Consider the following 12875-nt stretch of genomic DNA (forward strand, 5'->3'; position numbering starts at 1 on the left):
ATTTTTTAACAGCTTCCTGCCACCAACAGTGCAAAATCAATACTCAAGACAATCAAGTCAAGTTGATGAGAGACATGATAGAAATGGTTTTTTCCCTTTATCCTGCTGCCACCATGAGACTTTGGGTTTGCTGTAGGGCAAAAGCCCCTATTTGGAAAGAAACCTTGGTAATTTCAGAGATTCAAGTCATTTGGCTGCATGTCTGCCTCCAAAAGTGCTTTTCAAGCAGAGCTTTGCTGTGCATCGTGGTGTGGATGAGCAGATCCTCCTGCAATGTTCATCTCCTTTTACAGATGAGCCCAACCATAAGAGGGCCAAGAATACAAGAGTAAAAGAGATTACAACAATTTCCAAATGTGAATATTTGGTTTACACCCAAATCAATAATAAATGTCAGGCCAAAAGGAATCAGGAGTGACATTATTATTAAACAGCACCAAGGAAATCTCATCACTGGCTAAGGTATTCAAAAAGATATTTACCCCAAGCATTTGCATGGGGTACCTGTAATTTGGATATGACTGTCACTTGGATGTGTGGTATTTATTCCATTCCTGGTTTTCCAGATGAGAAATTGAGACATCTTTGTGTAGGCAGAACAAATCACTGACAGCCTGGCAGGGAATTCAGTTCTTGAAATAAATCCAGCTGTTACCTGGATGTTAACTTCAGGCAATCTTTGGAACAATAAAAGAGTACAGAAATGTGGCTGGTTAGACTGGCAGGAGACTGGCTGGTGGGTTTCTGCAAAAATACTCACTTTTCATAGTTTTAAAAAAAAAAATTAGTTTTGTAAAGCATAGTAACACTTGATACAGTCAATTCTTCTGAGAAAACTCAGCACAGAAACCATGAAAGATTCAATCTTTTACTTTCTCTTATTACCAATAACAAGCTACAGCATAAATATTTTAGAATGCTACCCCATGTTTCTATAATTTGGGAAGTACAAAGTTCCACAGAATGAGAGTTAATGTTATTGGCTTTGGGGCAAATCTAAGAGATTTGAAGGAAGAAAAAAGTTTGATATCTTAATTAAGGAACAGTAAAGAATAACACTGGCAGAGAAAGGGTTCTGTACCTCGATGCTCCTTTACTTCAGAGCCCAGTGTGCCACAGACAGCATTCAATTAAATAATAGTCTTAGCAATAAACAATGACAATACACAGAACACCACACAACATCACTCCTTTGGCTCAAAGTAATTCATTCCAGTTTGTGACTGAACAGCTGTTATGCAAAACAATAAATTAGCCTTCACATCCTACAGCTGAAAAGGCAGGGAACAAATTGGCAGAGGAAATTTAGATTGTGCATCCCTTGTGGAGTGGTTTTATTTCTTGTGCAGTTTGAAAACAGCATCAGTACAGCTTTGGTATTCACCTGGAAAAGGTTTAGTTGGGAGAGCAGTCACTGCTTGTCCAAGGGAAGCTCTGTCTGAAAAGGCAGCAATTTCCAACATCTCCAAACAAAACCATTTGAAACAAAAAGCAAACAGAATAATTTGTCCTGGAATTTTTTTTTCCCCGTGGTGCAGCACACCCAAGATACATTTGTTTTCTCATAGGGATGTTAATAACAGGAGTAGTAATAAAATCATGCTGGGAGATGATGAGGCACCACAGCAAGGGTTGTGGAGAAATTCACAATCCTGTCTCAAAGGAGCGCTCTGGGAAGATATTTGGAGAAATTTCTACTGCCTGGCCTAACCAAAGCCTTTCCAGTGGTTATATTTCCTCTCCTGAACATTATTTAAGGTAATTTTTACAGGAAGAACAATCAGCCCCTGGAACAACCATCCCAGAGTTGTCTCACTGGAGGTTTAAAAGATGCAATTAGGTTAATGATGATTTCATGATTCTATCACCTCACCTATGCTCCCTTTCCCCAGAAAAAGGCTGGAGCAGATCAATCATCTTTTGAGGTGCCTTCCAGCCTGGGCTGTTCTATGATTTTAGGGATTTTGAGAGATTGAAGAGGGACATTTTGATGTGAAAACCAGCATGCAAGCACTTCCTGTGGGATCATTCCTTCTAAACTCACCTGGAACCAACCACTGCCAGAAAGGCAAGATCCCATTGCCTGGATAAGTTTACTGAGGCCAGGTAGCTTTGGGAGGGATGCCAAACCCCATAAAAGCACAGAAAACCTGGGGATTATATTTGGATAAGAGATTTTGTGAAGCCAGAGAGGTCTCTAAAGGTTGATTTCCTCTGAGTGCTACTCTTATCAAACAGGAAATTATGTGTTAAAATGATGCAGGTTGATTCAATGCAGCACAAATGCCCCTGTCAGTAGTATCAACATGGAGAAGGTGGACTCTGCTAAGGTAAAAAACCTCTTCCTCCCCACTTAAAAGCCTAATCACCATTTACATGTGTCTCAACAAAACTTAGATTGTGTAAAAATTCTGTATTTACCACAACAACTCAACCTAGGAGGTCTCCATTTCATAGAATCACAGAATTTGCTTTCCTTCCCTTTTTTCCCTCCTCTTTCTACCCTGGCAAAAGATAATGTGCCTTTACCAATTAGGCACCAAACAGAGGGGGAAAAAAAAGTTTCAAGTACATAAACAATATATTTTTTAAATAAAACCTGGCTTCCTCTTGCCCATTGGTTTGGTGTGAAACAGAAGCATTTGTGGGCAGGACAGCTGAGGAGAAACTGAACTAGCTCAAGCCAGTGGTAAAACAATCCAGGAACTGTACTCAGGATATTGGGAGGCTTTAAAAAAATTAGAGCATCTCACAGTATTTGTGTGAAAAGTACCTAAGGAAGACAGAAGTGAGCAGGGAATGAAAAATTCTCTTTCCCACATGGCAAAAAGGTACTTTTCTTTCTGATATGCATCCTTGTCCTATCAAATACTGGTCCCTCCCATGCAGGTATTTTATAGACCTGTTGACATTTAATTAAAAGTAGTTCTGCTCCTCTGACACACAAATTCTGTCACCAGAAACCCCTCTGCTATCCCTGTCCTGCAGCTTTACACAAAGCTTGGTACACCAAGCTGCAGCAGGCTGAGTTGCTGCTAGCATAGTCCAGGGTAAGGAAGCAAAAAAAGACTTTTGCATAATATCCACAGATGTTTTATTCAGCTGCATGGTGAGATGATCAGGTCCCAGACACACACACACGTGGAGGGTCTGGCTTTTTCTGTACAGGGGCCTGGGGCTGACCCTGGTCTCAGGGCAGTACAAAGGTGAGGGCCAGTCAGGGAATAGGGAAGGAGTGGCTCAGAAATATAGGAACAGACACAGGAACAAGGGAAGGAGCCAATGGGGTCTAACAGCTTTTTGGGGGAAGGTTCTTGTGTCTCCTTAGACCAGGGGATGCCCCCCAGGGTCTCCACACTAAGCCTCTGGACACAGCCATGGCACCAAGAAAACCACTGGAGGTTAATTTTAATATCCAGGCATTTTTACTTTGGGAGAATTTGTTGTAGAGATTGTAAGGCAACCTTTAGGGGTCAAGTAGTCCATGTTAATAGAGACTTTCAAAGCTGAAGTCGTTCCTACTCATATTTCTGCTAAAACATAGAACTTTTTCCATAAATACAATAAGCACAGACAGGATTTTTACAACCACCAATCCATCCTCACTGTCAGACATAGCAGCTGCTTTATCCTCAGGGAAAAAAAAAAAAAACCCTCAGCACAGTTCTGTGGCTCAGTCTGCTGCTCCAAAAGACCTTGTTCTTCAGCCACAGCAGGGTTTGCCCTTCAGGACTTCAAGCAACAACATTATATATATATATATATATGCATATTATATATATATATATATATATTTAGTTTATTCCTTTTTCCTACCAGCTCATTTTCCCTGTGGGAATAACATTATCTTCTTGACATGCAAAAGTCCAGACTGCACATCCATGGATGGAGAATGAAATGAAGGGGTTCTGCCAGCACAGATGTGCTTGACCCAACCCACGATCTGCATCCCCAGCAGTCATGCAAACCTCACCCATTATACACTGGGGCACACTGACTCCGTGTGGCAGGACACAGAATATGCTTCAGACATTCCTTTTTCTTGCACTTCACACAAGTGTGTGTGGCTGTGAACTTTGGAAATAAATTTTCAGAACAGAAGGAACAGAATCCATATGTTTTTTCCATGAGAAGCAGCGACATGGGGATGAAAGAATTAATGAATTGTGTTGGTAACAGTGTTTTTTACACAAATACTCACCAGGAACACACAGTAAAATACAAAAGGTATATATATATATATATATATATATGTATATGTGTGTGTGTATACACATACATATATATATATATAAATATAAAAAGAATGCTTTCTCAAATGTTTATTACAGGATGAAATAAGTCCAATTGAAAAAATTCACATCCTGAACTTCATCAAAGGGGATTGATTGCTCTTCAGGCCTATTAGCTAAAAGCAAGATTAAAAGAGCAGGTTTGAAAAATTACATAAAACTGTATCACATTCTTCTTTCAGTTTGTAATTGGTTTGATTGAAACTTGTCTAGAAGACCATAATACAGAGCATTAGACCAGCTCTGTAGCTCAAGCAGCACTAACACTGTCTGATGCTTTCAGGGTTTTTCCCATAACTAAAATGGAAATAATTGGTAATATTTTCTTCCACACCACACTCATGCCCACCCCAAAACCCCAAATTCTACCTACTTTACCAATGCTGTTAGATACAAGACCAAAAGAAGGTAAGAAACAAAGACAAATCCTGTTTTTTGCCCCTTTGTGTCTTCACTTTCAGTCTCTACCAGCTGACCACAAGGACATTCCACCCACTGTGAACAAGGTCTTCAGATGCCACTTCCAGACTTGGAAAGAAGTGACATGGTATGGCTGAAAGGGTTTTTGTACATCTCAAGTGCCGCAGAATTTAGAATTTCCCTGCTTTGGTTATGGTGTGTGATGATGCACCTGTCAAACCTCGATCTTAGTGCACAACTGCAAGGGGGTGCTGAATTTGTGGTGAGATTTTATTTTCCCTTTCTGTTATTTTTTAAGACAGTGCAAGGTCTAGAGACAGCATGACAATCTCCGACCGGGGTGCTGCAGGGCGATCTGCCAATTTCAGCTTCAATTTCATCCTCATAAACATTTTCCCATCTCTGTTTGGTATCCAGCAAACAATCCTAGTAGAAATTTTCCAAAGGTCTGTGTGTTTTTCTGTGTCTCTGAGTACCGTCCACGCCAGCATTTCCCCAATATAAATTAGTAGCTGTACATCTGCTGCTGCTGCTGCTCTGTCTGAACGGGCTGCTGGCCCGGCTGCTGCGGCGCGGCCGGCGCCGGGGGCTGCAGCACGTCAGTCTGAGGCACTGACCTCCAGCTCAGGGGGTGCTGTTCTGTCACCTGGCTGCCCAGGGGAGCAATGGAGTTCACCAGCGTGGTCAGGTTTATGAAATGGGCCACGGACTGAGGGTTGGGCACCTCGGGCTGCGGCAGGAGCTGAATGTCACTGTGGCGGTTGTGCAGCACGGCCGAGCCGCTGAGCGTGTCGAAGGTGACGGTCAGGATGGAGTTGTCCAGCTGCAGCTGGCGCTCCGGGGTGCCCAGGTGGCCCATGGCCACGGGCTGCAGGTTGGTGAAGTGGGTGCCAGCTGCCGTGGTGATGGGGGTGACGGTGATGTTGGTGAGTCCCACAGAGCTGGAGGGGGCGGTGACGTTCGGGTCACTCAGGGTCACCACCACCTGAGGAGAAACACAAAGGTGAGCTCAGCCTCGTAGCTTCTGAGTGACCACCAAATACCAGGGTGTAGCTGTGATATTTTATTAAAAATCCTTTCCTAGGATTTCTTCCCTCCTGAGAGCTGAGGGCCTCAGGAAAGAAATGTAAACAATAACTGTGTGCTGCTGTGGAATGCAACAGGTGCATCTTCCATTGCTCCATGTGGATTGCTTTCAATTCATGACCAATCACAGCCACCTGTGCCGAGGCTGTGAGCAGTCACAGGATTTTGTTATGCATTTCTACTCTATTCTTGTACTTTGTAGCCTTCTGATCATCTTTTCTCTCTGTTCTTTTAGTATAGTTTTAATGTAGTATTTTAGTATAAGACAATAAATCAGCCTTCTGAGAAACATGGAGTCAAACCTCGTGTCTCCACACACAGAGAGTTCACCTCAACACCAGGGAAGTGCTGGTGGTCTCACATGGTGCCAGCAAGAGAAGTCACACACAGATAGGAAAGTAGAAAAATTGGAATGTACCAGCTTCCATGTGTAGAAGTAAGATGGTGATGGCAGAGAGGGATATGCAACATTCAGACAAACAGACAAATTAACTTTCACTCTTTTAATCCCAGCTTCAGCCAGTGACATCTAGCAAACAAGTTGATGCTAACACAAACAAGTTGATGCTAACACCAGAAGATATAAAAACAAACATGAGGAGCTTACTGGTCCAACTTCTTTTAAACCCATCTTTGTGTTACCACAATTTATCCAATCAGCTCCAAATCTTCCAACCACTCTTTTGTGATGCTTTTTGAACCAAAAGAAGGATTATCCCTCTAAGCAATGGCACCCATCACCCTCCTCCTGCAGCTCACCTGTTGGATGCTCTGTACAGCTGAATTAGTCTCATCTCCAACATTCCCTGTGAATTCACCTTCCTTCTCTGTGTATTCACTGAAGGCAGGGTCCTCAGGCACTTGAGCTTCCTCCTCCTCACCTGACTTCTGTTTTTGTTCCTGGCCATGTTTAGGAACCTTTATGTGCTGCTTCCCTTCTGGGAGTTCACTCTGTTCCAAGGCTAATTCCGGCTGGAGCAACAGATTTCCAAACAAAACATCAAGTCCTTTTGCTTAGTGAGGTTCCAAGTAAGAGACAATCACCTGAAGCTGGTCTACTGTCAGTTCTCAAGCAAAGAAACAAACTTTAGCAAAATCCTGACTCCAGGGATTGAGACCTCACCCTGTAATTACCATCTGCCTGTTATACAACCAAGCAGATCAGCAGCTTGTGGCTGCTTGGACATGTTCCACTGGGGCTGACTCTCTAAAAAACCACATTCCTCAGCCATCAGCCCACGCCCAGCTGTGTTCTGTACCCAAAAAGTGCTGTCCCACCTCACCCTGCAGCAGGCCTGGAACTCACCTGAACAATCCCAATTGAAGAGGCATCAATGGTGGTTGTCTCTGGCAGTGGCTCTAAATCATCAATCCTCACTGAAAGAATCTGAACACAAAGAGGTGTCAGCTGCAGAACTGCAGCACTGCAAACCACAGTCAAACAGGACAGCATTTCCCTAATAAACCCCATCACCAAGCAAAAGAGATGTAATCCAGCACTTTACATACAGTATTTAATACAGGGAGTTAATTGTGGCTTTTTAAAATAACCTTTTGGCATATCACCTTTTCCCTCTTGCTGAAATCCAGCAAAATTTAAACACAGTAAAAGAACATGTCCATTTTCCTATTCTAGACAGAACATAACCCTCTGGGACGTGATGAATTCTACGTAAAATTTTCTTGTTTGGAAAAAGAAGTATTATGTTAGCATTTCAATTTATAAACCTATCAACTGTGTCCTACTTCATTATTTGCAGATGAATCTACACATCTCAGCTCATCAAAGAACAGAGACAAATTGCCCTCTGGATTTCAGATATGTAGCTGCATTTTAAATCCCCAAATCAATAAACAAAGCATTTTGTTGATTTCCTTCACAGTCATCATAATAAAACAGCAAAGCAATGCTAATGAAAAATTGGTAGTTAAAAAAAAATTTTAAAAGCCTCAAAGGGAACAGACAAGCCTTAGTCAAACCTAAACAGGAAATGCTGAGGAGAAACACAATATTTAGAACACAGAAAAAACTCTGCTGGGATCAGACAAAAAATCCCTCTAATGCAGATTCTCTCCAGTCAGCATTTATCTTTAATGCTGAGAATAATTTTGCATCATCAGCAGATGCTGCCATCACCTCTCTATTCACCACTTCTTTCAGATCACTTCTGAACACAGAGAACACAATGGGGAACAAAGAATCCATTATACTCACTAATGGATGGAGACAAAACATGAAAAAACATATATTTAAGCCGGGGTAGAAAAAGAAAAGAGATTTAAATAATCAGAAGAACTTCACTTTTAGGGACTGACAATCAGATAGTGAAATAGCTGATTAGTTAAGTCCATGTTTGACAGATACTACTTATAACTGGGCCCAAAAAAACAGGAAAAAAATAAAAAGAGAGAGGGAAAGACAGTAATCTCCTTTCAAGTCACCAAAGACCATAAACATTCTTAAAAAAAAAAAAATTAAAAATTCCACCACTCAAACTCACACACCTCTGGGTGTTTACGCCTCATGTGTCGACTCATGGACGCCCTGGTAGAAACCTTGGTGCCACACAGCTGACAGCTCTGGGCTTCCACCTTGTCATGGGTGAGCTGGATGTGCTTCTGCAGCATGTAATCAGTGACATATTTCTTGTCACACACTGAACATGTCCACTGTTTTCCTACTGGTGGCAGAGAGAAGGAAGGAAACCCAGTGGATGAGCATCAGATTGCCAACGCCTCAACAAGAGCAAGAATTTATGTTTGGTAACAGGAGGTGCAACATTAGTTCCAAGAATGGCCAGTCTAAATCACAATTAAGGAGCAAAATTAAGGTATTTTTGCTGGATGCTGTTTTTTTAGAGGGTTTACCTGTGTGAATCAACTTGTGAGTCTCCATTGTGTTTCTCTCGCTGAACGTCTTGCCACAGAGCTCACACATGAAATCTTTGATTCCTGCATGAAAAGCACATTTGGCACCTGTGAAAGCAGCCTAAAGGTATCTGGGACAATTCTGAGTTTTGTATTAGTAACATTAAAAAAATAAAAATCACAGACAAAAAAAAAAAAGGCAGAAGGCCAGCTTCACCAGCTATTTTTAGCTAAACCCGTCCACTATATCCAGCAGAAAATAAATCCCAGAGAAACTGACGTGGGAAGTAAAATTTTGTTTTGGGAAATCACAACATGAAACTAACTTAAAACAAACCAAACACTGTAGAGCTACCCTAGACCAAGAACCTTAAAGAAAAGCAAAACTTGAAACCAACTAAACTGCATGTATTTGTAGAACAAATGGTCCTGGTTGAGGACAGGACAAAATCTCACTTTTCAAAGAGCAGAACATGCATATTTTATTAGTTTTTGTCATACTGTCTGAGGGCTCTAGGTAAGAGTTCACCTGGGAAAGATTTTACTGATTCAGTGCAACTTTTGTCCATCTTTGGAGCCCTCACCTGTGTGTCTCTTGTAATGCTTCAGCATGTTGACTTTCTGTGCAAATTTTCGGTGACATTCCTTGCACTCGTATTCCTTAATCCCTTTGTGCAGCTTCATGTGGTGACGAAGGGCATGTTTTGTCTTCATTCCTGTGAGACAGAAGGCACAGGACACTCAGTCCATCACTCCCACCTTCAGGGGAGAAATCAGGCTCATGTTGTTAACTAACAGCTCTATTTTATATTTGCTGCGAGTCCACAGTTCCATATTTTTAATTGTTTATGTAGCAATGCACTTCATCATTACTATTTTAATTCCAGAAAAAAAAGCTCTGGAAAACATCTGAGTAATCACTAATAGAGAAATGAAAGAGCAGGGACAAGCAAAGATAAAACATTCTTAGAGGATGTCAGAGGTGTCAGACTTACTACTTATTACATCCTTAGAGGTGTCAGACTTATTACATTCTTTCACTAAAACACCAGCTCAGACTTGTTCAAGTTATAACACGAGAAATGAAAAAAGTCAAAGTGACTTTGACTCTTAAGGCTCTTCCAGAGAGAAATGACTCTCTTTTTTAACCCTGTGAACAGCCCAGAATGAAAAGATCAACTTGCATTCACTTTTGTGCTGCATATCAGGCATTCCTCAACCTGACAGAAACAAATTCTACTGAAATCAGTGTTGTGTTATAGCCCATGAAACCAAACTGTACAATATAGGACAGCTCATGTAACAACAATGCTCCTGATTAATACATTTTCTACCTGTCAGAAATGCAGGATTTACAGCACTGCCACTATTCCCAGCATGGAAGTTGTTTTAATTCAGATATTCACCTGCTACTCAGTATCACAATGAATGGAAAACGAGGCATCAGACATACCTTTGCCACACTCTGCACACAAGTATTCTCGGATATTATCATGGACTCGCATATGTTCTTTTAACATGTCTTTTCTAGCAAATGATTTGCCACATTGCTCACAAGCATGACTTTTAACACCTTGAAAATAAATTTAAAAGACAACGTAAACAAAAAAAAAATGTTAATGAGTAATGTGCATCTCCTAAAAATTGATTAAAGTGGTGAATTAGAGGGCAACAGTGCACCTATGCTGACAAGCACACCTTTCATGGATATTGTAGCCCAAATTAAATTAGAAGACTTTGAAGAGAGAGAAAAGCTGGCTTTTTGTGTGAGAATAAAAAGATAAAGCCTGAGGTAGGAGAAGACTGAATAGCATGAAATAGTAATGAGCTGTTAAAAATGATTTTGCAATAGCAGGTTTCAGCCTGTGTAATGGTGAGAAGGTGGCATGGATAAGAATTTGGGGAAGAACAGAATATAGAATTAGGTGAATCCTGCAAACATATTAACTAGGAATTTGGATTGTGTGTCCAGATCAAATCTCTTCATTAATATTACCTGCTTTGAAAACTGGCTGACTCTAGAAGAATAAATATTGTATTTGTCTTATTGTAACATAGAGTGAAAATCCTCTAGCAAGAAAAAAAAAATAAAAGGCAGGTACTAGTAACAGAAATTTCTCTTTAGTATTGATAATTATAAAGAAATAACATTTTTACCTGTATGTATAAGCTTATGTCTTTCCAGATTTCCTATACTGTTAAAAATCCTCCCACAGATTTCACATGGATGGATGTATCTGAAACCAAAGAGACCAAAAACTGTGATTCTTCTCTTGAGGCAGAGGTGATTCTCAGGCATCTGTCACTCAGTATATTTCATTTGCTAATACTAATTACTTCAAAAGTTTCTTGAAGCACAAGTTTTTCTAAATGAGCCTTAAGAAACCCCCAAGTTGACTGCAAGCTTGGAGCAGTCTGGCATTGCTATACACTCCATTTTTTTTCAAAACCATTTACTAAAATCACTAATTTACACTCTGCAAAGCCCAAATTGGGGGGGCTGCTGACTCATCAATCCGCGTGAAGCCAATCACCCGCGACACGCATTCCAAACCCGCAGTAAACATTTCAACCCCCCCATTTCACAGTTATTTTAGCACAGCCAAATTCTCTAAGAGCACCCCAGGTGGCAGAACCATTAGAAGTCCAAGCAGCCAGCTCTTCTCAGTGGAACAAGCCTTACTTCTGCACGTTGGGGTCGGGCAGGTTCTCCCTGTGGATGACCATGTGCGCGTGGTACGTGGCCTTCAAGGCGAAGTGCCGGTTGCAGATGCTGCAGCCGTAACCCTTCTCCTTGTGCACGTCCATGATGTGCTTCAGGTACTCCTTCCCTCTGCCAAAGGTCAGCTGGGGAATGAACCAATAGTGAATGGAAGGGGGGAAAAAAGTCCTCGGGCACGGCAGCGAGCAGGTAACATCGAGCAGACATAAATATCCCGTGTAGCACTAAAATCCTGTGTGCCACTGGATGAAAAACCTGATTGTGACAGCTGGGTTTAGGCCTGAAACTCTTTGGATATTACAAAGAGAAATTGTAATTTACAGGACATCAATTCACTCTTTTCTCTAGCTGGAGATGGCGTCTCCAATTCTGCACAAGAAGAGGACCTGGAGTTGTTTGTGCACTGAGGAACAGCCAGGTTTAACCTCCACCAGCTCACCTCGAGTACCGTGAGCAGTTTTGGTCACCACAGTACAGGGATGATATTGAACTACTGGAGAATGTCCAGAGGGCTACAAAGATGATGAAGGGTCTGCAGGGGAAGCCTTGTGAGAGCCACTGAGGGCACTTTGTGTGTTCAGTCTGGAGAAGAGGAGGGTGAGGGGAGACCTCACTGCAGTTACAGCTTCTTGTGAGGGGTAGGAACTGATCTCTGCTCTGTGGGGACAATGACAGGACCCAAGGGAATGGCCTGAAGCTGTGTCAGGGCAGCTTTAGGTTGGGTATTAGGAATAGGTTCTTCCCCCAGAGGATGGCTGGGCACTGAACAGGCTCCCCAGGTTCTGGTCACTGCAGCAAGACAGAGCTCAAGGAGTGTTTGGACAATGATCCCAGGCACATGGTGGGATTCCAGGGGCTGCACAGAGCCAGGAGCTGGACTCACTGAGCCCTGAGGGTCCCTTCCAGCTCAGCTTATTCTGTGATTCTGTAAGAATGAGGACATCACAGATGGAGAAAATGCCTGCTGGGCTCTAGGGGCATGGTGAGCTCCTGACTGCACCGTCAGCTTTGGCAGCAGCTCCTGAGGGGCTGGAATTTCCAGGCACTGCAGGGCAGTGGCTCTGGCTCAGCTCCTGGAGGTGCTGCACTACTGAGCTCCAGATGTGCACATCCAGATGTGCTCCAGCATGCCAGGGTGAAGTGCCATAATGACATGGTCTTTTGCTCCAATTCTGGAAGTAGTCAGGGCATTTCTAACAGCACTGCACAGCTTGGTGAAGATGTACTTTGAGACCAGGGAAACCAGATTTTATAGGAGCTCAGAAGAGATTTCTCCAGGAATTACTTGTATTTGTTCTCCCTTTGGCTGTGCGTTGTCCCCATCTCCTCACATCAAATCCTATTTCCCACAGCTGTGCCCTTACACAACTGTTTACTTTAAAAGCACTTAAAAAAACCCCAACTTCCAAAAAGATCTTTCTGATTTGAACGGCCCAACTGCCCTCACCTGGAAGCACACAATTTTATATAGTTTATGTACCCATGAA

The 12875-nt window shown here is 42.2% G+C and overlaps 1 protein-coding gene across 7 annotated transcripts in view; it reads right to left on the minus strand.

Annotated features, from left to right (window-relative positions):
* Window positions 1–1073: 1073 nt before the first annotated feature.
* PRDM15 (PR/SET domain 15) overlaps window positions 1074–12875 on the minus strand; it is a 35403-nt gene continuing 23601 nt past the window's right edge. For 6 of the 7 annotated variants that reach the window (XM_041487767.1, XM_041487764.1, XM_041487762.1 and 3 more), the window contains exons 17-25: window positions 11350–11513; window positions 10824–10903; window positions 10120–10239; window positions 9251–9382; window positions 8667–8750; window positions 8304–8479; window positions 7105–7185; window positions 6558–6770; window positions 1074–5697 (exon numbers count right to left, since the gene is read on the minus strand). In XM_041487767.1, the coding sequence (XP_041343701.1) occupies window positions 5218–5697; window positions 6558–6770; window positions 7105–7185; window positions 8304–8479; window positions 8667–8750; window positions 9251–9382; window positions 10120–10239; window positions 10824–10903; window positions 11350–11513 (1530 nt within the window). In that variant the 3' untranslated portion in view covers window positions 1074–5217. The remainder of the gene's footprint in view (window positions 5698–6557; window positions 6771–7104; window positions 7186–8303; window positions 8480–8666; window positions 8751–9250; window positions 9383–10119; window positions 10240–10823; window positions 10904–11349; window positions 11514–12875) is intronic. The other variant, XM_041487763.1, reaches the window with a different exon arrangement.

Source organism: Pyrgilauda ruficollis, unplaced genomic scaffold (genome assembly GCF_017590135.1).
Source record: "Pyrgilauda ruficollis isolate IOZ18807 unplaced genomic scaffold, ASM1759013v1 scaffold84, whole genome shotgun sequence".
NCBI classification, from domain to species: domain Eukaryota; kingdom Metazoa; phylum Chordata; class Aves; order Passeriformes; family Passeridae; genus Pyrgilauda; species Pyrgilauda ruficollis.